General features: G+C 39.5%; 1 protein-coding gene and 1 long non-coding RNA gene across 3 annotated transcripts in view; one reads left to right on the plus strand and one right to left on the minus strand.

The window, feature by feature from the left end:
• On the plus strand, positions 1 to 24,881 carry LOC117878615. Of its 2 annotated transcripts, XR_004646025.1 has the most exons (6): positions 1 to 481; positions 645 to 783; positions 4,916 to 5,043; positions 6,217 to 6,343; positions 7,344 to 7,452; positions 24,773 to 24,881. It is a non-coding gene; the product is annotated as an uncharacterized LOC117878615 (long non-coding RNA). The 2 variants fall into 2 exon arrangements; XR_004646024.1 differs by having other exon boundaries at positions 1 to 783.
• Positions 7,036 to 25,661, minus strand: part of SEC24D (SEC24 homolog D, COPII coat complex component) — a 96,693-nt gene continuing 78,067 nt past the window's right edge. The window contains exons 14-23 of the mRNA XM_034772959.1: positions 24,725 to 24,841; positions 23,348 to 23,518; positions 22,362 to 22,458; positions 21,244 to 21,389; positions 17,970 to 18,108; positions 17,480 to 17,598; positions 14,577 to 14,756; positions 13,250 to 13,441; positions 10,004 to 10,093; positions 7,036 to 9,175 (exon numbers count right to left, since the gene is read on the minus strand). Of these exons, the coding sequence (XP_034628850.1) occupies positions 9,035 to 9,175; positions 10,004 to 10,093; positions 13,250 to 13,441; positions 14,577 to 14,756; positions 17,480 to 17,598; positions 17,970 to 18,108; positions 21,244 to 21,389; positions 22,362 to 22,458; positions 23,348 to 23,518; positions 24,725 to 24,841 (1,392 nt within the window). The 3' untranslated portion in view covers positions 7,036 to 9,034. The remainder of the gene's footprint in view (positions 9,176 to 10,003; positions 10,094 to 13,249; positions 13,442 to 14,576; positions 14,757 to 17,479; positions 17,599 to 17,969; positions 18,109 to 21,243; positions 21,390 to 22,361; positions 22,459 to 23,347; positions 23,519 to 24,724; positions 24,842 to 25,661) is intronic.

A 25,661-nucleotide genomic window follows, 5' to 3' on the forward strand; every position in this document is an offset into this window, starting at 1 on the left:
CCTGGCATTGGCCCCTCTTGGAAGCCAGGATACTGGGCTAGATGGACCTTTGGTCTGACCCAGTATGGCCATTCATATGTATGTAAGGGACTGCGTGGGCAAGGGCTGTTCTATGTGATATCCTAGACTTTTTTTCAGCTCTGGACATGTTCATTGGGAGGTAAAAACAAGAGCTCCTTAGCATTTAGATTTATGCCACTTCAATCACCAGGGACCTTACTAAATGGGCTATCTATCCGTAATTCATACAGTGGGTATGCAGAGGCCTCTTAAAATCTTATTTTTGACTTCAGCTGTCTTAGGTTGCTGATCTAACCGTTAACTACAGTCTCTTTAGGGGTGGGGTTTTGTTCTCCCCAGCAGTCTATCCCAGCTCAACACTGCTTTGCTTTCTTCATCCACTTTGCCGGAGAAGACTAGTGTTCTAGTTGACATGACTCAGGTTCTTTCTACAGTGGAAGCTGTACTGTGCAAGATACAGGTGAGTTAAAAGCATAGGTGTGACTTGGAAGGTTCTAGCGCTTTGAAAACCACTTTGGACCTGCTGATAAACCCCTGGTATTGTAGACTAACGTTTGTTATAGGGGTTGGTCCATAGCATCTTTTGTTCACAACTTATGGGGTTTTGCTTTTTTCTTACCCAGGAGAAAAATCCACATCTCAGCAAAATAGACCTTCTGGCAAAGGTTTCTTCCATGTTTTGTTTCACATTAGAAACTGCATTTGTCTTTAGTGGTTGTATGCTTGCTTGGCAGAAGAATGTTTTGACCATTAAGTTTAAAGGTAAGTAAATCTTATACTTATCTGCTACTATATCAACATTATATAATAGGCTTCTTTTGTAATTATTAGGATAGGGGAAGTGTTATATACAAAGGAAAGCTTCTTCCCAGTAATTCAGTTCCTCCACAGCCATCTTTTTCATTCTACCTTCTTGTCCACTTCCCTGAGTTATGGCGTGCATAAATGTTTGCTCTGAAAATGTTTGCGCTGGTGAGAAGATTCATAAAAATTTGGCTGATGGAAAGTGTCTGGCTAGCATAGCATATGTAATAAGATGAGGTACAGTTTTTAATAGGAAGAGTCTATTCTCCATCATTCCTTACATTGTCAACAAGTCTTTCCCATGATGGGTGTGGAGGACGGGAGACAAGTATAGACATGTATGCTCTATGATGAAACATGAAATGTTTTTTTCTTGTACATTCTTTAATGAAAGGCTTGAATACCCATATAATACTGTCACTTCCGATTGAGAGAAGAATTCCCCTTGAATTCTGAGTAATGCTTCGCATTAACAAAATACTTTACAAAGATTAATTGAATTGATACTGCAGGCACAGAAAACAAGGTATTCAGAATGTTTTTGGCAGTATTTAGCATACTCAAGCTTCATTTCCTGAGGAGTATTATAACCAGTACACTGGCTGCTTTTATGAACACCAAATTGTGGCATAGACAAGTTTAGCTACAGCACGTGTGTGTCTTTCTTTGGGCTTGAATCTGCAGGATGCTGAGCAATCAGCCTCATGCTTAACCTGAAGTACATGAACAGTCCCATTGACTTCAATGGACTTATGCATGTGATTAAGTGCTTTGCTGGATCAGGGCCAGAGCACTGAATATCTTGCCAGATCAAGTCCTGTATCAGCATCACATCCTTGTTCTTTTACTGTGTAAGATAGTGATGAGAGATGTATCCAATGAGAGCCCCGCCCTATTTTGAAATATATTAGGATTTTATGAGACATATTGTGAAACGTTGCTTTCATATGGAGAAAGTATGATCTCATGTCTCCTACGCTGGGAACAGTCCCTGTCCTCGTCCATCACACGTGCCCTTTCTCCTCCTTCACAGCTTCTCTTCAAGCAATCCTACCTCCCTCTTCTACTTATAATCCCACATCTTCCCTTCTATGAGCTGTTAACCAGTCTTGTTTTGTTTAGATTCTAAACTTATTTGGGGATCAGAACATATCTTACTCTATTTGTAAAGGGGTGTGTAGATGTAGTGCTATGTAAATTATTTTAAACTTAGGCCTGGTCTATACAGTTTTTGTACCAGTATTAACTGTTGGGTGTGGTTTTTTTTTTTAACCTGATATAGTTATGTATCCACCATAGAGGTTGTAGTTGTAAAAAGGTACACTGGTATATCCCCTTACCCTGTGAAAATCAGTTATACATATATAAGCACTTTAAATCAATACAACTGTGTCCACACTAGGAGGTATTGTACTACTTTACCTGTACTGGTGCGGTTAAAGCAGTACAACTTCTGTCTGTAGTCAAGGGCTGAGAGGTGACTGAGGCCTGATCTACACTACACAGTTAGGTTGACGTAAGGCAGCTTACATCAACCTAATTGTCAGTGTCTACAGTACAGCCTTGCTCCTGCTGATGTAAGCGCCTTAGTACTAGACCTCCACGAGGCGTAGGGCTTATGTCGGTGTAGTTAGGATGACACAGTGTCTGTGTAGACACTGCACTACTTGGGCTCTTGGCTATCTTGTCAATTTCACAGCAGGAGCTGAGAGATTGACAAGAAAGCCTAGCAGCTAGAGCCCAGCTGCCCCCACTTCCCTGGAGAGCTGGTAGCAGGGAGAAGAAGCCCAGGCAGCTTCTCTCCCTTTCACTCTCCTGCTCCCAGCTGGGAACCTTGGCTGTCTTGTCAATTTCATGACTCTGTCCTGAAGCTGTGAAACTGACAAGGCTGCATGGCTCCTGGCGGGGATCAGGCAGGAGCAGCCCCCTGGGAGCCAGGCTCCTGGCAGGGAGCTGCCAGTGGACCTGAGACACAGGGCTCTCAGCTCCCCACACTGTCCCTTTTAGGTTAGTGGAAGTGCTCCTAGTGAGGATGCACACCACTGATCCCAGGACAGTGTGTGGACATGCACCACTGCAGCAATTACTGTGGTGGCTGTAAGTTGACCTACTATAGGTTGACTTATGTTTCTAGTATAGACATGCCCTACATAAGTACTGTTCAAAAAAGAGTGGCATTAATAACTGGGGCATGTAATGCAACGACATGTAAACACATCCCCCCCCTTAAAGATCACTTCCTATTTAAAATGTATTTCTGCTCGTCTTTTCTATTTTGCTCTGTCAAATCTTAAGTCATTCTTAGATGAAGATTTGTCTGTTCTATCTTTACTTACCAAATGAGCCAGAACCCAGCTCCCACATAGAAATGATAGACTCTCATGGGCAAAAAAGTTTGTGCACATAAATCAGACAAATGCTGGATCCAATTCTGCTTCTCTTGAACTCACTTGCAAACCTCCCACTGCCTTTCAATAAGAGAAGCAGGCTATGGCTATGACTACAGCTACAGCTACATTTGCCTATGCAAATATTTTATTTTACAAATGATCGTTGCACAAGTGCAAACTACAATGGCCATATAGCCCCTAATGTCAAGTAAAAAGTTCTATAGAGTTTGCTTTTATTAGACAATAATTGAGGCTCCTTCATGCATTGATCTGAAGAATATTGGCCTTGTAGCTGCTGTTGTGGTGGTGATGGTGATGGTGGCAGGCCAGACAGATACACCCACTGAACTGCCATTTCAGACTAATTCACAGAAGCTGGTGGCTTTATCTATATAAAACCTAAACAGTTTATGTTTTAGCCATCTGAAATATCCTTGGTGCAAATGAGCTCCCAATATTGAATTTTTTAAAAAAAAATCAAGATTTAACTTGGGGAAAACGTGAAGGTTTGTCTAAGTAAGTAGTTAGTGTACTGAAAGCAATTGCATGGAACTTGTCAATGTATTAGATTAGGATAGACTAGGCTACATGCCTTTTTGTTTCATAAATAGAGAAGTGTTTGAATGAAATAGCCCGGTGTGTAGCTTTCATTAAGGTAAAACAAACCAAATGTCTTGTCTAGAGAGCAATTCTGTATAAAGTAATAAAACCTATAATTGAAACGTGATTCTTGAAATGGTAAGGCAGCTAGGGAAACTTTCTCTTTTTTTATCTTGTGAGCTTTGCACAGTAGATTAGGCAGTAACACCACCTTGTGGAATAAAGTGAAACTTCAGTTACACTTTATCACTTTTGAGTTGTCCTTACCTTTACAGATAACTTTGGTGCATTAAGTGGCACCAAATGGCCAAAATAAGATTGGGAGCACATTATGCTAGATGCTGTAAACAGCTCCTGCGTCAAAGTTTATTCAATCTTCATAGACAAAACAAAAGGTAGGAAGGGCTGAGGCAAAGGGGTGGTGACTTTCCCAATGTCACATAACAAAGCGAGTATTAGAACGTTACTGTTCTGTTGCACATGTGTGATACTGATATTGTATATGCACAGCATGAGGATTTACTACCTTAGTCTAGTTACAGGGACTATAAATGAAGGTTACATTTCAAAGCTGCCTCTCTCTCAAGGCCTTTTGGCAGAGACAAATCATCCCTAATGATACTATATGAAGATCTGAGCCCATTTAACAGTACATGTTAGTGAATTTAGTCTAGAGTCCTGTCCATTAGCCATTGCTGTCTCAGTTCAGTTGGTTGACTAGTTATAGCTAAAACCGGAACCCACAGAACTTGACTATATTTCTGGTAGTGTCTGTGACTAAGGATAAACACTTTTTGGGGATGTGGGGTTATCAATCTTAACATAGGACAGAGGGATTCTCAAACTTGTTTTCATATGGTGAACCATCCTAAAAGATAGGAATTGGGCTTGTACTCTTTTATATAAAAAACTAAACAAATTTGCTGGTCTTCTTTAAACTCAGGTCTTGTTCAGTCTGAAATACTCTATGGGGACTACAGAACTAGTGAAATGATATCACAAGAGAATGAAAGTTTAAGCAAATGGGAAGAGGGTAATCAATGTTTACATTGGTTAGCTCCAGTTTTTGAATTAAATAGATGTTCTCTGTCTGTGCACAGAATCTAATGACCACTTTGGATAAAGGACTCATTCAGTATCCCAGCACCTTCAATTAAAGTGAGATCTCACAATACACCAAAACTGACCTGCAGCAAAGTCTGGAAAGACGAGACTTGATATGTCCAAGGTTAAGTGTGTGGGTTCTCCCCCTCTCGCTTTAAAATATCTTCAGGCTGCCTTTACACAAAGGAATTTTTTAAAAGTCTACAATACTAACTCTTCAAAACAAAAAAAAAAATCCTTGTAGGTCCTCTTTGATAGAGAACTGTGTGGGCCAGCTCCCCTATCCTGTCTGAGCTACCAGCAGCAATTGTTTGTTAGGGAAAAGAACAAGAGGAAAATAATGCATTTTTAGGTGCCTTCATGCAGTTTATCAGCTAAGAATAAGGAGACTCAGCAGTCCACCATCAACTGGTCTGCAACTGCCTATGTTAATATACTATATTGTGAATTCATGGCAGAGCTGAGGGACTTGTTCACTCTGTGTGGTGGTGACTTGAGTAAAATGAACTTTTTACAAGCAAGATGGTATTTGAAGATGCTACTTCTAATACAATGTGACTGATCTGTTCCAAATGCGTTATTGATATTGTGTATGCACAGCGTCTGGATTTACTACCTCAGACTAGTTAGAGACTATAAATAACTTTCTCCATTTATAAAGTGCTCTTTCAGCTCAAAGCTTCCCCCCCACCCCACCTCCACCCCTAATGATATCATATGAACATCTTAGCCCTTTTGGCAGTAGTTTTTTCTTCCTCTGTCTGCAGACAGCCTGAAATCATGGACCAGCATCGTCTATGTAAGTGTATGGCTCTTGTTGCTGTAGTATCTATGAGTCTCCCAATACATCTGCTGAAATGGGAAAGATTTTTATTCACTTGACAGAGGAAGGAAACTTGATGTGTAATAGAGTAAGTGACACAGGTCACAAAGAAGTCTGTGGCTGAGCCAAGAATTGAACCCAGGTCTTTGACTCTTTCTCCAATGCCATGGCCACTAAACTGTGCCCCCTACATCCTTTATAGTGGCAAATTCATCTTAATGGATATTAACCCAAATATGAAGCCAACAATTTAAATGTCAGTATTAACTTTCACTGAGCTTTTGCAGAAACATTTCACAGTCAAACTGCTGCTCTCCTGGGTTCCCAGCTGCCAGATTCCCCAGCTTCCCTATCCTGAAAAGTTGATGCAAATACATCATCTTCCATATGCCAAACTGTTAATGTAACACTTCTCTTTTGGTACTAAATTTAAGTATTACTGTTATGATTGTTTTTTTTTTTTTTTTTTTTTAGAACTCCCTGAAGTTCCCACGAGACTTCCAGTGCGCTGCAGAAGACTGCCCCAGAATCCAGGGACTTAGATCCAGCTTGCTGCAGAGTACACCACGGCTGCTGTTGTTTACTTACATGCAAAATTCAGGTACTTGCAGTGGGTCTCCTTGTTATGACAAAAAGGATCTGCTACACTTTGGTGCTGCTAGAAATAAAGTTCAAATTCTGCCTAGTGTAAGCATTCGCAAAGTCAGGAAACTACTGTTGCCAGAGTATGTGAGAAGGCAATAAAAGCCTACAGTGAAATAAGTGTGTATCAGGAAAACCCCTAACATTGGGAACTATTTATTAGAACCAAAAAAATTAAGTGTCTCTTTACTGACTTTAATGGGAACAGTATTAGACCAGGGCTTGAGTGCCTTTGCAATTTCTGCAATGCAGTATAAATACCTAGATAGTGCTGTACAGCAACATGAATGGAGGCCACCAGCAGCTGACAGTAATTTTCAGTCACTGCTTCCCTAGAACTAGACTGAAACTGGTACCAGAGATGAAAGACTCATCACAACCAAATTTCTGGTGTCTTTACAAAACTCTTCCATACTTGAAACTAATAACCAGTGACAGTGAGCCCAGTTTAGTTCCCTCTCCCATCACACCTAAAGTCCAGTTCAGGTACTGGCATACAAAAACTTCCACAGCTCCAGTCCCTTGTACTGTCAATAGCTATATGAGACAGTTTGCACACTACCAGTGGAACAAAGCCCCTTAATTGTGTTTTCAGCCCACATGCTGAACCAAATCCTTAACTGAGCATATGACAAAGAATGAACCTTAACACACAGATAGTAATGATATTTAATAAACATTTGTTTACATTTTTAAAAAAGTTGCTGGTGTAATTCATAATGTACACTGAATTGGAATGGCAACAAATTGTTCTCATATAAATTTCCATCTATCGCTCTGAAGAAATATCAGATCTAGTTCCCAGTTGAATTTAGTCTAGGAGTGTCCTTTTGTAGTACCCCCACTTGATCAAGGGAGCTTTCACCTCTTTGCAACCACTTTAAACAACAACATTACGTAATCTTCCAATTCACGTGACATGCTAAAACATTTCTTAAAAGGCACATAATTTTTTGCAGGTTTCTGAAGTTTCTCCTCTACACTTTGAGGACTAGTTGCTTTCTTTTCACACTGTTTGGGAAGAGAGAGTTCCAAACTTCTCCTAAGTTGTCAGGACAAGCTCTGCAGGTGAGATTTATCATCATGTTCTCATCTTGTGTGAATGCATTAACAATATAATCAACAGAACACTTAAAGCAAACTGCCTTTTAATCTTCCAATCAGTGATCTAGCTTTTTTAAAGCAATAACTGTCTTAATATATTTGAGTTAGATGGTCACAGAAATACACAACTAATATGTAAATAAATAAAGTTGCTTCCAGCATCATATGTGACCTTTGATTAAAAACAGTCCTTGGAGTTTCAAAAAGATAAATAGTCAGACCAGAGTTGTATTGCAAATTTTTCTTAAGTTATGAATATTCCAGTTGGTAAATAAGGATTGTAATATTCAGACTATACTGAATTTGATTTCTGATTAATATAGTTAAGGTTTCAGAATTAGAAACCTTTTTTTATAGGAAGTAGACCAAATTTACTATTGTATTGAAGACACACTAATAAATATAAAGTGTCATTTACTAAAGAAAAGACTGACAGTAGCAGCCACATCCAGGGTAATTTTTGTTGTACTTATTACTGCCTTTCACTGTAGTTTCTATGGGCTAAATTCTGTCACCTATATCTCCTGAGCATGATGGAAAGCCAAAGAGATGGGACCAGTTGTAGATAGACTTCTGTATCGTTGATTATCTACGCATGGATGTAAGTCAATGGAGGCAGACCATTGCACTCTGCCTGACTTACAGAGAGAGCCAGTTCATCTCCACAAACTATCAAGACTTCATTAGTGACCCTGTGTAATTTCTGAAGCCTTCCCCTCATCACCCCACTCATGTGCAAAGTTAGCCTAGCTCACCATTACTATTGCACTCCCATGGTAAACACTTTAGTGAAGTGTCTTAAGAGGGCTGCAGTCTTGCATATAGGCTATTTGAGATCAGGACTGGCATGTGTATACATGCTTATAGCTCATTAAACAGAAGTAGTTCAGTGTGTAACAGGGATGAATGCATCTTATCATGGGTGCTTTTCCAGAGATGGCCCAGCTGCCTGAACAACATGCTTCATTGTGGTACAGGTAGAAGGTGAGCCAAAATTAGCCCTACTAGATAGTTTGCCTCTGCAGCAATAGATATTCAGATTTATACAAGGGACCATATAATGATCCCAATTGCTTAACACAACATATGGTGACAACCAGAAAAGGAACAGGCCCCCACACAAGCCCACTGGAACAATGTTATTGCCCTGGATATTTACTTGCAAATGTTTCCATGTTTAATGGAGTTGATTAAACATCACAATGTAAAACTAATTTTTTCCTCCGTTATAGTATACTTTAAATGAATAGTAAAAAGTAGATTAGATAATTGAGAACATTGGAATGTTCTGTGAATTATAGTTAAGAAATGTAACCCATGTCAATTAGAAACAGGCACTCTTTAAAGCCCCTCCCAAAAGATTTATACCTGAGTGCAGAATTTCCTACATATTACTAAGTAAACTAGATACTCTGAAAGTGAGCGCTAATATGTGACATTAGAAACTGTACACAAATACCATAGGAAAAGCTTAGTTAAACACTATGTGGAGTTAGTCACCAAATGGAAGGAATGAATATCTGATGAAGTATATGTCAAGCTTCCTTTAGTTGAGCAACTGACAGATTTCTTTATGGACACAGCATAAGAAATCAACGTAAGAAGCTCCTCCATAAAGACTTTTGTCTTCCACCAGGTATTGTCGGAAAAGCATTTCTGCTTGTTCTCGTTGCTTTGCTATTAGCAGCTGGAAAGAGAAATACTGATTATTCAGGATATAGCAAGGGTTTGTTAGTGTATTTTCAGAGAAATAGTTTTATGTGCTTTAGCTGAGCACTGCCAAGTATACTACTTCACTTCAGCAGTGTCTGTAACTCATGGAGATCCAGGTAGCAGCAGCACAAGCACATATGTACGCTGGGAAGTCAGGCTGCCATGGTGCAGCCCATACTGCTATTTTAAGTGAGCTAACTAGATCAGTTAGTTACATAAGTTTATGTAGACATACCCATGCTAACAAAGAACCCTCATAGTGACTGGGTATGACGGTACTGCAGACACTCTGGGTGCATGTGTAAATATCTTGGAACAGCTTAAGCCCTTGTCTTTGAAAATCTTGCCCTAAATAACCACCATCTATGTTCAATTCAAAAGCAAGCCCATAATCACCCTGATTTAATTTCTGTAAGTGAACTGTGCTACATACCTTGAAGCTTTTACTACTTTATGGTGGCATAAAATAAGTGTGCAGTATTTGCCTTATTCCGCTCCGATTTAAATCAATAGCCAGGGACTTCTGTGGAAGCAGAGTTAAGCCTGCCCTTTGGGAGATGGCTATAAATTGAACATATCTGGGCCCTGCTTCAACAAAGGGATGTGCCTGGCTAGGCCTTTCCACTGATACAGAGCCTGCTGAAGTCAAAAGCCCATGCAGCAATAAAGGTTTCTGAACAGGTGTCCCTTTGGAAACTTATAACCTGTAACAATCAAAGCCAGCATTGCACAAATATTTTTTATGGACGAGGAATCTGACTTGATGAGTTACTTGGAAAAATTAATTCATTTTCTCTCCTACCTTCATGGAGTAAGGTCTGTTGCTCTGGATGTAATCCATTATTGATCTGAGCTTCTTAGAATAGGGATTGTCCACTTCAGGGAGTAGTGTCTAATAACAGAATTAAGAGGTGATGAAATAGTTACATGATTTTATACACATCTATCATTAGTAGAGTCAATGCTAACATTAGTGACTAAACATTAAGAGGGCTGTGTATATTTTGTGTAGGAGAGGCTTTCCAAGACCCCACAAAATTATACTGGCAGATTGTGAAAGGCGTAACCAGTTCCCATTTCAAACAGGAAGATGTTGAGAGTCTCTGGGTTAGGCTAAAAGGGGTAAAAAACAAGGGTGATATCATGCTAGGAGTCTACTACAGGCCACCTAACCAGGTGGATGAGGTTTTTTTTTAAACAACTAACAAAATCATCCAAAGCCCAAGATGGAGACTTCAACGATCCGGATATATGTTGGGAAAAATAACACAGCAGGGCACAGACTATCCAACAAATTCTTGGACTGCATTGCAGACGACTTTTTCTTTTTCAGAAGGCTGAAAAAGCTACTGGGGGGGGAAGCTGTTCTAGATTTGATTTTAACAAATAGGGAGGAACTCGTTGAGAATTTGAAAGTATAGAAGGCAGCTTGGGTGAATGTGATCATGAAATCATAGAGTTTGCAATTCTAAGGAAGGGTAGAAGGGAGAACAGCAAAATAGAGACAATGGATTTCAGGAAGGCAGATTTGGGAAGCTCAGAGAGCTGATAGGTAAGGTCCCATGGGAATCAAGACTGAGGGGAAAAACAACTGAGGAGAGTTGGCAGTTTTTCAAGGGGACACTATTAAGGGCCCAAAAGCAAGCTATTCTGCTGGGTAGGAAAGATAGAAAATGTGACAAAAGACCACCTTGGCTTAACCACGAGATCTTGCATGCTCTAAAAAATAAAAAGGAGTCTCATAAAAAATGGAAACTAGGACATATTACAAAGGATGAATATAGGCAAACAACACAGGAATGCAGGGGCAAGATTAGAAAGGCAAAGGCACAAAATGAGCTCAAACTAGCTACAGGAATAAAGGGAAACAAGAAGGCTTATCAATACATTAGAAGCAAGAGGAAGACAGGGTAGGCCCACTGCTTAGTGAAGAGGGAGAAACAGTAACTGGAAATGGCAGAGATGCTTAATGACTTCTTTGTTTCGGTCTTCACCGAGAAGTATGAAGGAATGCCTAACATAGTGAATGCTAATGGGAAGGGGGTAGGTTTAGCAGATAAAATAAAAAAAGAACAAGTTAAAAATCACTTAGAAAAGTTAGATGCCTGCAAGTCACCAGAGCCTGATGAAATGCATCCTAGAATACTCAAGGAGCTAATAGAGGAGGTATCTGAGCCTATAGCTATTATCTTTGGAAAATCATGGGAGACGGGAGAGATTCCAGAAGACTGGAAAAGGGCAAATATAGTGCCCATCTATAATAAAAACAACCCAGGACACTATAGACCAGTTAGTTTAACTTCTGTGCCAGGGAAGATAATGGAGCAAGTAATTAAGGAAATCATCTGCAAACACTTGGAAGGTGATAGGGAACAGCCAGCATGGATTTGTAAAGAACAAATCATGTCAAACCAATCTGATAGCTTTCTTTGATAGGATAACGAGTCTTGTGGATAAGGGAGAAGCTGTGGATGAGGTATATACCTAGACTTTAGTAAGGCATTTGATACAGTCTCGTATGATATTCTTATCGATAAACTAGGCAAATACAATTTAGATGGGGCTACTATAAGGTGGGTGCATAACTGGCTGGATAACCGTACTCAGTTATTGTTGTTAATAGTTCCCAATCCTGCTGGAAACACATAACGAGGGGGTTCTGCATAGGGTCTGTTTTGGGACCGGCTCTGTTCAATATCTTCATTAACGACTTAGATATTGGCATAGAAAGTATGCTTATTAAGTTTGCGGATGATATCAAACTGGGAGGGATTGCAACTGCTTTGGAGGACAGGGTCATAATTCAAAATGATTTGGACAAATTGAAGAAATGGTCTGAGGTAAACAGGATGAAGTTTAACAAAAACAAATGCAAAGTGCTCCACTTAGGAAGAAAAAATCAGTTTCACACATACAGAGACTGTCTAGAAAGGAGTACAGCAGAAAGGGATCTAGGGGTTATAGTGGACCACAAGCTAAATATGAGTCAACGGTGTGATGCTGTTGCAAAAAAAGCAAACATGATTCTGGGATGTATTAACAGGTGTGTTGTGAGCAAGACATGAGAAGTCATTCTTCCACTCTGCTCTGCTCTGGTTAGGCCTCAGCTGGAGTATTGTGTCCAGTTCTGGGCACAGCATTTCAAGAAAGATGTGGAGAAATTGGAAAGTGTCCAGAGAAGAGCAACAAGAATGATTAAAGGTCTTGAGAACATGACCTATGAAGGAAAGCTGACAGAATTGGGTTTGTTTAGTTTGGAAAAGAGAAGACTGAGAGGGGACATGATAGCAGTTTTCAGGTATCTAAAAGAGTGTCATGAGGAGGAGGGAGAAAACTTGTTCACCTTAGCCTCTAAGGATAGAACCAGAAGCAATGGGTTTAAACTGCAGCAAGGGAGGTCTAGGTTGGACATTAGGAAAAAGTTCCTAACTGTCAGGGTGGTTAAACACTGGAATAAATTGCCTAGGTTGTGGAATCTCCATCTCTGGAGATACTTAAGAGTAGGTTAGATAAATGTCTATCAGGGATGGTCTAGACCGTATTTGGTCCTGCCATGCGGGCAGGGGACTGGACTCGATGACCTCTCGAGGTCCTTCCAGTCCTAGAATCTATGAATCTATGTACCAGTGGCCAGAGATAAACAGATGAATAACTGTATGCCTGCAATGAAATATCAGTTTTTCAATGGGAAAAAACCAACAGGTGCCCATAAGACAACACAATACAAGGCAACTGAATTAGAGCCTTAATCACTATTTGGTTAGAAATAAATTTTATCAAATGTATTCCTAAGTATTTGCTCATTTTCAACCCTTTGTTTGTGAACTGTCCAGTGGTTGCTGGTCACCTAAATCACATAATATTCTCTCTGTGCCCTCAGTGGGTGACCAGCACAGAGAGAGAGAGAATCTTAAACTACCTACACTCTTCTTTCAATCCAAAGTTGTGGCCTCAGTTGTGTAACTGTTATTTGTTTGGAATGGCTTCCCACTTATATAGAAATCAAGTTTTCTGCAGCCCAGTCCCCTCTCACCCACAATATACTCACAGCCTCAGTGCTGAGATGTGCAAAGGATGGCACATTAAAGATCCCTTGAATAAGCTCTGGTGGGGCGCTGACTCCAAGCCACAAGAACATATTTAGCCCGTTTGCCAAGAAGAATACCCCTCCTTCAGACAGACGTTCCTCTGAGCAACGGACAGCAGTGGGAAAAGCATCACTCTTTACATCCATAGTGTGCTGCATGACAAGGGGAAAAAAAGTAGTAAATTCAGTTACACTAAAGAAAAAAAAAGAATGTCATAAGGAAGCTTCAAGGTCTATTGCTAATGGGGAGTTACACTCTGAAAAAGTGTAAAAAGGGCATTTTAGGGTCATATTACATCTCAATTACTCCTTTCCAAATTTGCTCAATTCATAAGTTTCTGAAGTCAGGCTGTGTTTTTTCTAGCTCACACATCACCTCCCCTAAGATTCTGCATGCCAAAGGGTTTGCTAAATTATACCTGTACTACATTGATGCGCATTACTGTAACTGACTGTCTAATCAGACACAATTGGGTTGCACAGTTCGGATTGGAATTTAGTTAACAATCCTGTGAATGATTTGCAAGCAAGAAGAGTACAGCTTCTATTCTTATGGTTTTGAAATGCATCTTTAAAGAGAGATTCTCTCCTCTTGCTGTTTCAGGGACACAACAGGGGGACACTGACTGAGTTTCTATTAAAATGACTACACAAAATGCTTTCAGATTCAAAATGAAAAGAGAGAAAACTTCTTATAAATTGTTACTATAATTATTTTCTATTAAGCCACTGAGCTAGCCTTACTAATAATTAATTCTTTCTGAAAGACATCTACCTGTCCTGTGCATAAGTGGAATGATAGTCATCTTTCACTGCCTCTAATTCAGGATTTTTTTAAAATTCCAATAAAGCTGTTAATCAACCATGACATTTAGAAGAAATAAATAGCCTGAAGGAAACAAGCTATTGAGCATAGTAAGAGCATCTACTCTATCTAAACATTTGGGCCAAAGTGATTGTATCTGTGCATATACAGATAGCTATAAACTCCAGTCTCACTTCCTCAGTGCTATGTAGTTATTTCTTCTGGTCAGTAACTTTCTCAAGACATTTTCATCTGACTGACTGAAATTTCAATCTGCTTGATCAGCTGAAGACTAGACAAAGGCAAGAAAGTACCTCTACAACATGGGATCACTCTCTATATAAAGAGCTCTCTGCATGTGTGCACATATGCATGGTCAGACAATTTAATTCAGCATGTCTGAGCCACTTATCACTTCTACTGAAAAACCTGTAAAAATAGTGTTTCCCCACTAGAAAAGACTCACTTCAAATGTATACTTACAATTGGCAGAAGCTGTGGATAGAAAAACAACTGGGTATCAGCAACATCCATAGACATGACCAACTGCCTATGATAAGCTCTTTCATCTGTTGGAATTTCTGGTCTGCCAACTAGCACGCAACTTTTTAATAAACAATTAATATAAACTGGTAGCACCTTCATCGCATCAGGAAGGATAAGCTGAAAGACAAATCTTGTTATTTAATATACTCAATCTACTATTGGATTTATAAGCTTCTTCTACATATACTATCTTTTACCATTTATTTTTTAAGATGTCATTTATGAAATATAATTTTTGTGCTATTCTAGCTGACTCAGGACTATTTGAAGCAGCTGCTTGCAAAGAAGTATTTGGAATCGGTAAATAAGCACTAACAAAATGCAGAAGAAGTTACTTCAGCTTCCCCCCTCCCCACACACCATAATTTTGTAAGTGAAGGATGTAGAACAGTATTACATTAAGCAAACTGGCCAGAAGGTGAGTGGGTAATATGAGTAGGATGTTATTCTAATGTGCACTTGGTCACAGAATGCAGTATTCGGTATACTTGTATGAAAATGTGATGCTCAGCATAAATCATCATCCTGTTGTAAATCAGTTTAAAACATTTAAAATGCCAGTGTGGTTACAAACACTCTTAATGTATAAATGGGCACTGAGTTACCTAACCTGAATAAATGCTTTAAATAAACCAACAATTATAATCTTATTACTGAGTGTAATCAGCAGTCAGTTAAATTGCTAGGTTCCGCCTCAAGGAAGGAAACAAAGATATGTTAATTATGTAATCCTGAGATGAAGTATAATATAATACCCAGTTTTAGATGGGAAAACTGAGGCACAGACCTATTAAGTGACTTGCCTAAGGTCACCCAGGTCTCGAATCCCCAGTTCTGTGCCATCTCCACTGGACCACGCTGTAGAAGCATAGATATCCTGAAGCTACTATTATACAGAAAAAGCATTTAAAGCAAACAAACTGCCTCACATGTCCTGCCTAATCACTACTGATTAGGTAGTGATTATCACACCCTGATTAGGCCTCAACTGGAGCATTGTGTCCAGTTCTGAGTGCCACATTTCAGGAAAGATGTGGACAAATTGGAGAAAGTCCAGAAAAGAGCAACAAAAATGATTAAAGGTCTATAAAACATGACCTATGAGGGAAGATTGAAAAAAAAAGAATGGGTTTGTTTAGTCTGAAAAAGAGGACTGAGAGGGACATAACAGTTTTCAAGTACATAAAAGGTTGTTACGAGGAGGAGGGAGAAGAATTGTTCTTAACCTCTGAGGATAGGACAAGAAGCAATGTGCTTAAATTGCAGCAAGAGCAGTTTAGGTTGGACATTAGGAAAAACTTCCTAACTGTCAGATTTCAGAGAAGCAGCTGTGTTAGTCTGTATCCGCAAAAAGAACAGGAGTACTTGTGGCACCTTAGAGACCAACAAATTTATTAGAGCATAAGCTTTCATGGGCTACAGCCCACTTCTTCGGATGCATATAGAGTGGAACATATATTGAGGAGATATATATACACATATTCAGAGAGCATGAACAGGTGGGAGTTGTCTTACCAACTCTGAGAGGCCAATTAAGTAAGAGAGAAAAAAAAAAAACTTTTGAAGTGATAATCAAGATACAGACAGTTTGATAAGAAGTGTGAATACTTACAAGGGGAGATAGATTCAATGTTTGTAATGGCTCAAAGAACAGGAGTACTTGTGGCACCTTAGAGACTAACAAATTTATTAGAGCATAAGCTTTTGTGGGCAAGAGCCCACTTCTTTGGATGCATATAGAAGAAGTGGGCTGTAGCCCACGAAAGCTTATGCTCTAATAAATTTGTTAGTCTCTAAGGTGCCACAAGTACTCCTGTTCTTTTTGCGGATACAGACTAACAGGGCTGCTACTCTGAAACCTGTAATGGCTCAGCCATTCCCAGTCCTTATTCAATCCTAACTGTCAGAGTGGTTAAGCACTGGAATAACTTGCCTAGGGAGACTGTGGAATCGGCAACATTGGAGAATTTTAAGAGCAAGTTGGTTAAACACCTGTTAGGGATGGTCTAGATAATACTTAGTCCTGCCATGAGTGCAGGGGACTAGACTAGACCTCTGGAGGTCCCTTCCAGTCCTATGATTCTACTTTACCTTCAGAGTAGAACACCACACAGTATTGTGAAAAGTATGACCCTTCTCTTTACAAGTTAAAGTAGCTTTTCATTTAACCTGGATTGAACTCCAGAGTGTGGTTGGTTACTGCACTGGTACTAAAATCCTGCTGGGAACTATCAACAAGCAGTGTGTTATCAGTGTTTTATTGGTATAAGGTGTTGGGGAAAACCCTTTTTAGACTAGCTTCTCTTTGGCTGGCAACATTGAAGAACCCCCAAGATAGGGAATGCACTTCCCTTCTCATCTATATATTGCTCTGTGGTTAGCATTACCATTTGCTAAATACATGATGACATGGTAAGAGAGAGGCTTTTGAGCTACATGGAGCTGTTCTTCAGGTCTGGGGAAAGTACTTACAAAGTCAAACAGTTAGTTTAGCATAAGCAGTTAGCACATATTGTAAGGGACCATTCAAGGTGAAGTGGCCTGTTAACACCACTTATTCATAGGACAAAAAGAGTGGTTAGTGGGTTACAGATTGTTGTAATAAGTTATAAATATCTGATATGAGAAATACCATACACGGTCAGAACTCTTATTTAAAGCCCATCACTTTCAAATGTAACCAATCACTGCTTTTCTTAAAAAAACTCCCTATGGAGAATGAAAGGAAATTAAACCTTGCTCTGAAGTTTTCATTTGTGGCATCACTGCTTTTGCAATGCTAGTTATTTATCTTAGGTACAAACTCCAATATGGAGCATTTCCCTTGGGCTGGATCTTACCTGACTTACTGCAGATGGACTGGCACAATTCTTTCTGTAACATGCCAACATACGAGCAGTCTGACTCACCAGGATCTCTCTGATTGTCTTTAAAGGCTGGCTTAGAATGGCTTTGAAAGCTACAATTACAGAATAAAGAAAAGATCATCCTAAAGTTAATTAGACATAAAAAACTTTGTTACAGAGACCCATATTTAACCTGCATATAATATTAAAGAAAGTAAACTTATTTCTGAAGCTATTTTAAGTCAGTATCTGTTTCAGCTGCCTGACTTACAAATAATTCAGCAATATTTAAGAACTTTGTCTAGGTATATTCAAGATACAAACAGCTGTGTCTGCTGCTTAGAAAATATATGGTCCTGAACCTCTTCTCTGTTTTACACTGGTGTAACTCCAGATTGGCACCAGTGTAAGTTAGAAGAGAATCATGCTCTGTATGTATATATATTTTTCTAAAACAAAAATAAGTGGCAGTTCATAAATTTACCTGATTTAGCAAAGAAGTTTATAAGTGCATCAGTTTCACAACTCTTGTAGAGATCTGCTAACTGGGAACTACAGTTTAAGCCAATATTGTGTACGCGGAGTCGTCTTTGCCCACTTATCGAAGTGTAAAGTACAGCACACTGCAATGATAAGAGAAGTTCTAGTTTTCACCACAGTTAACTTTATTTTAGTATAAAACAAAAAAACCCACCACCGACTTGGTCTTTGGCACTTTCACCATACGACAGCAATAATAGATTCTTTATGCGAGGCTGGACTAGCAACACTCATCAAATGTTAATGAGCTATAGAAGTAATTTCCTCAGCATTCATAATGTAAATACACTGATGTGTAAACTCCTCATAGAAGCAACTAATCTTAACATTTACACAACAACAACATGAGTGATTAAAAAGCTTGCTGCTCTCATGGCGCCACAGACAGATGACATCATTGGAAAACAGTAAGAACTGGCAGCAACTTTGTTTTAGAAAGTCACAAGGTTTTAACTGTTTAATTTTTGAAAAACTTTATTAAAGAAAACATTTCAGCAAGTAACTGTAAATGAATACATGCCACGAAATAGGCAGAAGCTATCTGACAACTATTCGACACATCACATTATTGCTGTCATCACATGATAAAAAAAGGGGAGGAAGGAAAAGAATATGAGGAAAAGATTAAGAAGACAGTCTCAGAAAGTTAAGCTGTTCTCTAACACTTGAGAGATTTTTATCATTCTGATTTACTGCACTGGAATCCGATTCTGTTTTGTTTAAATATGGTATTTAGGGGAACTGGTATGGAATAAGAAAGGAACTGAGAACAGGATTTCTTTTTTTTGGCAAACACATTTCCTGCATCATATTAATCAGGATATTGTACCTTATAATGCTTTTCACAATGCACCAATATGAATGAAATTCTCACCGTTTTGTTCTTTATGGGCCTGATCCAAAGCCCACTAAAGTAAATGGAAAGACTGCATTGACTTCAGTGTGCTTGGATCAGACCCTTTATGAACAGCTCCCATTTGAAATGGAGATGTAAAATTAAAGTCTACAAGGAATGTGCATCCAATGTCAATATTGTACCATAGCCCTAGGAAATTACTTCACACAAGGCCTGTTATGTTTTATGGAACTGTATTTACCCAAAGATTAACTACTGAGTCATACATTATATTTCTAGGAGCATGACAAAAGGAAAACCGCAAAAAAAAAAAAAAAAAAAAAAAAACAGTTTAGGTAATTTTGTGGTTTAGCTTTGAAGATCATAAGTGATCACATTTTCTGGGTGTTAAAAAGAGAAGTCACAAATAAGCAGCTATAATAATTGGTGACAGTTTCTCATTGATAGCACTGGGGGATATATCCATCTAAGGAACGTAACAATCACTGGCATCGCCAATAAGTTTAAAGGCAGAAAATTCTGAAACCCAATCAGCTTTTAAATCTAAACTTCCAAGAATACCCCCATTGATAAATTATTGGGAACAGATACTAACTTTAGTGCTAAAGCGTAAGCAGCGATGGCATCAGCCTTGGCTAGCAGAGCACTCACAACTATTTAATTTCACATGCGTTAGATGTGCGTCCATTGGCTCCTGACAGGGATCCCCATCCTCCTCCACTTCCATGAATGCCTGCAGATCCAGGCAGGGAGGAAGTCCTACATCTCCAGAACATGCTTCCCAATTACCCCCAATCTGATGGCCCTTCTGTCATGGGAGGCCCACAGAGTTCCTCCGAGACTAGGTCAGGCATGGTCTTGCAAGGGGATGGGATTGAACAGGAGGGCTAGACTACACACACAGAGACACAACAAAAAAAACCCAACCCAACTTGCAATATAACCTTGTACAACTTCCACCACTGTGCTGTAGAACCACTCTGCTCTGGGTTCAGCTGATCGCCATATTTGGGGTCGGGAAGGAATTTTCCTTCAGGGTAGATTGGCAGAGGCCCTGGAGGTTTTTCGCCTTCCTCCGCAGCATGGGGCAGGGGTCGCTTGCTGGAGGATTCTCAGCGATTTGAAGTCTTTAAATCATGATTTGGGGACTTCAACAGCTGAGTCAAGGGAGAGAATTCTTCCAGGAGTGGGTGGGTCAGCTTTTGTGGCCCGCATCATGCGAGAGGTCAGACTAGATGATCATAATGGTCCCTTCTGACCTTAGAGTCTATGAGTCACTATATGCAATTTCATGGTGGGCAGAGTCCCTGGTAAACATGGTTACCACAGGAGTTGTGATGCAGGCAGTTGGAAGCTTGGGCAAAAGGTTTCCATGTGGATGCCCGATGTTTGTGGCTACTGGGGGATCCGAGGCATTAGAGAAATGCTCTAAGCTTCTTCTCTAGGGAAAAGGTACCCTTGCCAATGGAGAAATAACAAAGAAACTCAGTTTCTTGAGTGAAGTTGACCCAATGTTTGTGTGTGTTTACAAATAGTTCCTGATTTTTAATAATGTTTCCACAAAATTTATTTTAAATCGAGTTTGGGAGATGATACTCTCCTAGTCCAAGTGTAGTTTATTTCTGTAAGGGTTTCTTTAAGGATGAGAAATATTTAAAAAAATCCGGAAGTTATTTTATAATTAAAAACAATTTTAAAATAATGTTTATAATTGTTTTTATAATTAAAAATCAATCTTTTAAACAAAGTAATCTGAATCTATGGAAACGTTTACCTCTTAATAATATGAAAATGAGAAACAAATGTAGAAGTGAGTACGGTGTGATATTGACACAGTAATGGGTTCATCCCCTAAGATTCACCTTTGGAGTCAAACACAGGCTGAAGTCAAACATGAAATGGATTTTAGAAGTTTCAACTGAGTCCCCATTCGTGCCCACCACAACTACTAGGCAAGTTGACACGTTGGGAAGTGTTTGCTAAGAGTCCATGGACGGTGCACTGGCAGAAGTTTATGGGGAACTTAATTCCCTGGCCTCATGTGAGGAAATGACTTGACAGATGGCTGCAAGAACTTTGAGCTTTATGGGCCAGCCAATTATGGTGTCCTGCAACAAGATGCCAGGTGACTGTGTCTCTGACTGAAAGACCGTAGTTTCCTAATAGGGGGTCATACTTACAGGTCAGGCTACAGCAGAGGCCTAGGACTCAGATTTTGGCCTAGGACTCAACTGCGCTGAGTTTGTATAAATTATGCCTGGCTCAGATCATATCCACCCCATGAGTGGGAGGTATTTTATTATTACTGAAAAATAAATCTTGCACATTATTTAATGAATGACACAGATCTAACGTTTGTCACCTGAATTAAGGCTCCACTGTCTTCATTCAGTTTGTCATCATGCTTGAACTCCACTGTTATTGCTTTGTCACAGTCGACTGCTGCCATCTCTATATCTGTGGTGTTGTTCATGTAAATGGCACCAAAGAAGTCAGTGGCCCTGAAACCTGGAGGCAGATAACAAATCAAAGTACATTATTTTTTTATTTGTAATTTTTTTTTAAAGTGACCCATTTTTATTGATGTTCAATATGCTTTGCAGGATGAGAGTGGAACTAGAGTGACCTCAATATCTGGGAGGCCCCAGATACTCTGGTAGCCAGGCATTTCTGGTTTCACTGCCAAAAAGAGGCATGGTAACAGAAGACTTTCTCCCCATCTGGCAGTTGAGCCAGAGTAAAGGAAGGACTGCTGCAGAGTTGGTGCCCCTTGGAGCACCTGCTCTATTTAAAGCTGGTCCTGGAATACCTACAGTTGTAGGTAGAATAGTTGTCTGAAAAAAACAAGTTTTCACTACAACAGAGGATTTTACACAACCTGGGAACAAGTGGGTGCACAACAGTTGATAGAAGTGGTTTACATAAAAACCTAGCTCCTGAGTATCAGAGGGGTAGCCGTGTTAGTCTGAATCTGTAAAAAGCAACAGAGGGTCCTGTGGCACCTTTGAGACTAACAGAAGTACTGGGAGCATAAGCTTTCGTGGGTAAGAACCACACACTTGCATCTGAAGAAGTGAGGTTCTTACCCACTAAAGCTTATGCTCCCAGTACTTCTGTTAGTCTCAAAGGTGCCACAGGACCCTCTGTAGCTCCTGAGGTGTGTGTAATATGAGCAGAATCTGCATTTGTATATGCAGATTAATTTCATGCACAAGCAGAACTCTGCATATTCCAATATAAAGGCATGTACATTTTTTGTAGGTAGACCTCAACCTCTACTTTCTAGCAAAGTGCCCCTGAAGGTGTAAAATAATATGAGGCATCAGAGAAACAACATGTACAACATTTACAACATGCAATTATTTAAAATAATGATTTGTTAGTGCTCAACAATTCTCTTCTCCAGGAAACTATGAATATGGTGACATAAAACTGAAACATGCACTCAAGTTAATTCTCATTCCAAAAGGGTACTGTTACCTGTACTTGTGCGAACCCTCATGATTGCATCAAATCCTGTTCTTTTTTCTATGTCCTTCCTGAGGTCACTCAGGAATTGGGGACCATCAGAATGTACCTAAAAACACAAATCAAAACCAAAGCTGACATCCACCACTGGATGGCAGCAAACAGCAAAAAATGCCACAGTCTTGAAAACAGTTTGCTTTTAAATGGATGTGTATATAAAACATCATCCTCTTTACTTGTAGTCTTTAAACATGAGACATCTGCAGTGTTCTGCGTGTCCCTTTGAACAGAAACAAGGATGTGCAAGAATAATCCAGTTCAAGAGTAAACATTCCTATAATCTTGGACATTTAGAATTCCTCTACTCCCAAAAGGGATACCCTGACTCACAGGGTACATTCCATTGACTACTACTGCGTTGCTGCACTGACATCCCCTGCCTGGAGGATGAATTTTAAGGCCCCAGCCAGGACTGTGTATATTGTGTGTGTTTCTTGCTTGGTCAGCAAGAAAATGCATGTGCAGATCAGTTTTGAGCAGAGAGATTCTCAAATATGGGTCCCCTCTACACTGGGATGAATTTCAACCTATAAACTGCTTTACTTGAAGGACATGAATCCTGAGCACGTTGGTCTTGTCATGGCTGGGAAACACCCACAACTTTTTGAGTAAATGATTAGATTCTCGTTTTTCTCCAAAGGATGTTCATTTCCCTTTGGACATAAGCATTTCTATTTGTGATGTTCAACAATAATTGCTGTACCTTCTCAGAAGTCAATGAATTCAAATGTCTTAATGTATTTAAGTGAGACTGAAGATGTTTTTGAAAGTCTTTAAACTTGAGCTTGACTTGTCATTTCCAAGTTTTGCGAGACACACAAGCTCTCCATAGCTTCACTCATTTTTTATGCTAGACTAGACATTTCTTTATAATGGAAAGAAAACAGTAAATTCCTAGCAACTTTAATCTGACAGATAGGGAATTTGTTAGCACTTACCTGAAAATTGTTGTATTTGTAAAGAGTTCCTCCAGTGTACATTGTGACAAGACCCATGGAGGCTACATCCACATACTGGTTTGGGAAGAGGAACAGATTCACACAGCAGCCATTAGCCACACAATCTTTGGCCAGAGACTCATAAATATTCACCTGCGGCTGGAAAAGTATCTGCAGAGAATTAAAAAAAAAAAAAAAGTCCTGGTAGTTTCTCTTTGGACATCACCTAAGATACTGTTGATAATATGTCAAAATTCAACCATCTACTTGAAAAATTAAAAATGACACAGCTAATACAATTAAAGTAACTGCTTGAAAGCCACTGAAGTCAGTGGCAGCTGCATGCATGTAGCAGAGCAGAATTTGGTCCTCGATTTTTAGCTAAGTGTAGGCCCTGCTCACAAATGGAGTGAGAGAGGGATGATCCATACTAACCAGCATAGGGGCATTTTTGCAACAGTATCTGGTGTCACAATCAAAACTTGTGTGGAGACCAGGGTTTGTTGGAAGGTGTGGAAGTGTGAGAGAGTTGGATGGGGTGGGAATGGAAAGGATACACAGTTGGGTATAGGTGCATATATCACTGTGAAAGGGGAGCATGACTTTGATCTGGTCATAGACGGGTGCAAGAAGCAGGCAAGGTGTCCGAGTTCCAGCTTCATTCCTCCGCTTCTTGATGCCCTCTTTTTGGGGACAAGAAGACTGAAACGATGCCCCTTCCTTGCCTGTCTCAAATGAAAAAATGAACTCGGGGCCTAATACTGAGCACATTCCTTTTGTGTTGCTGGAAGCCTGGCTCAATGGAGGGTGGAACCCTTTGAATCCCAGAGCCTACCAAATTGTGGAAGCTAGGACTTGTGGTGCCTCAGACCCCAGTGCGCACACAGCCATTTAGAAAGGAGGTGTCACGCAGGGGCGCAGGACAGGTACAGACAGCACCGAAGTTCAACTTTTAAGGTAGAGAACTAGGCCAGGGATCCTAAAACCTATGCCAATCACTATCTGGTCATCTTTGCTCTAGAAACAGCCTCAGAATGCTGTGATTCCACATAAGTTTTTGGAGAACAAAAGCACTGAGCTAACAGTAACCAAAATTCCTTGTTAAGTGAATGGCTTTTTTACTTGTGCAGGCTTCATTTATGGTGGAGAGGGGTGATTTAGGGCAGTATCACTGTTGTTGTTGATTTAGGATTGACATTAATGTGTGTTAACTAGATAAATAGTGCTCATGCACCAGGATGATGGGAACATAATACATTTTAATCAAAGTAATTAATATGCATCTATTGAAATTTACTCCATTCTTTGAAAAAACCTAACAACAAAAATCATCGCAATTTTCTTCTCAATTCATTGTAAGCTCTACATAGAAAATACCTTCTCTTTATCCGTATTGATCAGTTTTTTGTCATCTCTGTTTTTCAGCTTCCCTGGTGCTTCAGCAGTCGGCAATGAAGAATGGAAGATAAACAACTTTCCAGCACATTCTGCTGCCTGTCACAAAGAGACCGTAACAACCTTTTATTCTGCTGCTGGTATAAACAAATGAACCTCATTTTCAAGCATTTGTGTAAACAAAAGTGTAAACTTTTCCTAAATCCTCGTAAGCTAAATTGTCCATTTCTTTCAAGACTGAACTCTTCATGGCACCGAAATCCCAAAAGAATATCACTGGGAATTTAATATCCATAAATAGCTTAATCTAAGAGACATGTCTGGTCGTATGTGGGGTTACAGTAATTTCTACATAGGAATCTAGTCTTGATGGACAAAATTAACAATACATATCCCAAACTGCTGTCAATTTAATTTTTTTTTAATGCCCATGAGTTAAATAGAAAGTGCTACTGCAATATAAATGTTAAATAACAATGCAATAAAGGATAAACAGACAGTGAATTCTGTATTTCTTATGCACGAGTGAGTCCCACTGCAGTCAGAGTTGTGTGTGAACAAGGACAGAAGAAGCTGGCCCCCTCTCAATTCTTTTTTCTCCACTTGAATAATATCAATTAAAGTTATGCATATGTATCTGGAGATTTTTTAAAAATAATGAACTTCAAATTTAAATCATGTTGCAGGGAATGAGAGACTTTTTTTCTTCTTGGATCACTGGGGGTATATGAACATACAGGCTGAAGTCAAGGAATCTTTAAAGGGTGTGAAGACAATAGTCTAACTTTGCTCATGGGATACCTTAATATATGAGCAAAACTTAACAGTTAGGCTAAAAGAAGGGTTGCTATGGTGTTCCAGACTTTTAAAGATTCTTTGTATTCATCCTGTAAATTTATATACCTTGCTAGCCAGAAAA

The sequence above is a fragment of the Trachemys scripta genome, chromosome 5, assembly GCF_013100865.1.
Source record: "Trachemys scripta elegans isolate TJP31775 chromosome 5, CAS_Tse_1.0, whole genome shotgun sequence".
Classification (NCBI taxonomy): Eukaryota; Metazoa; Chordata; order Testudines; family Emydidae; genus Trachemys; species Trachemys scripta.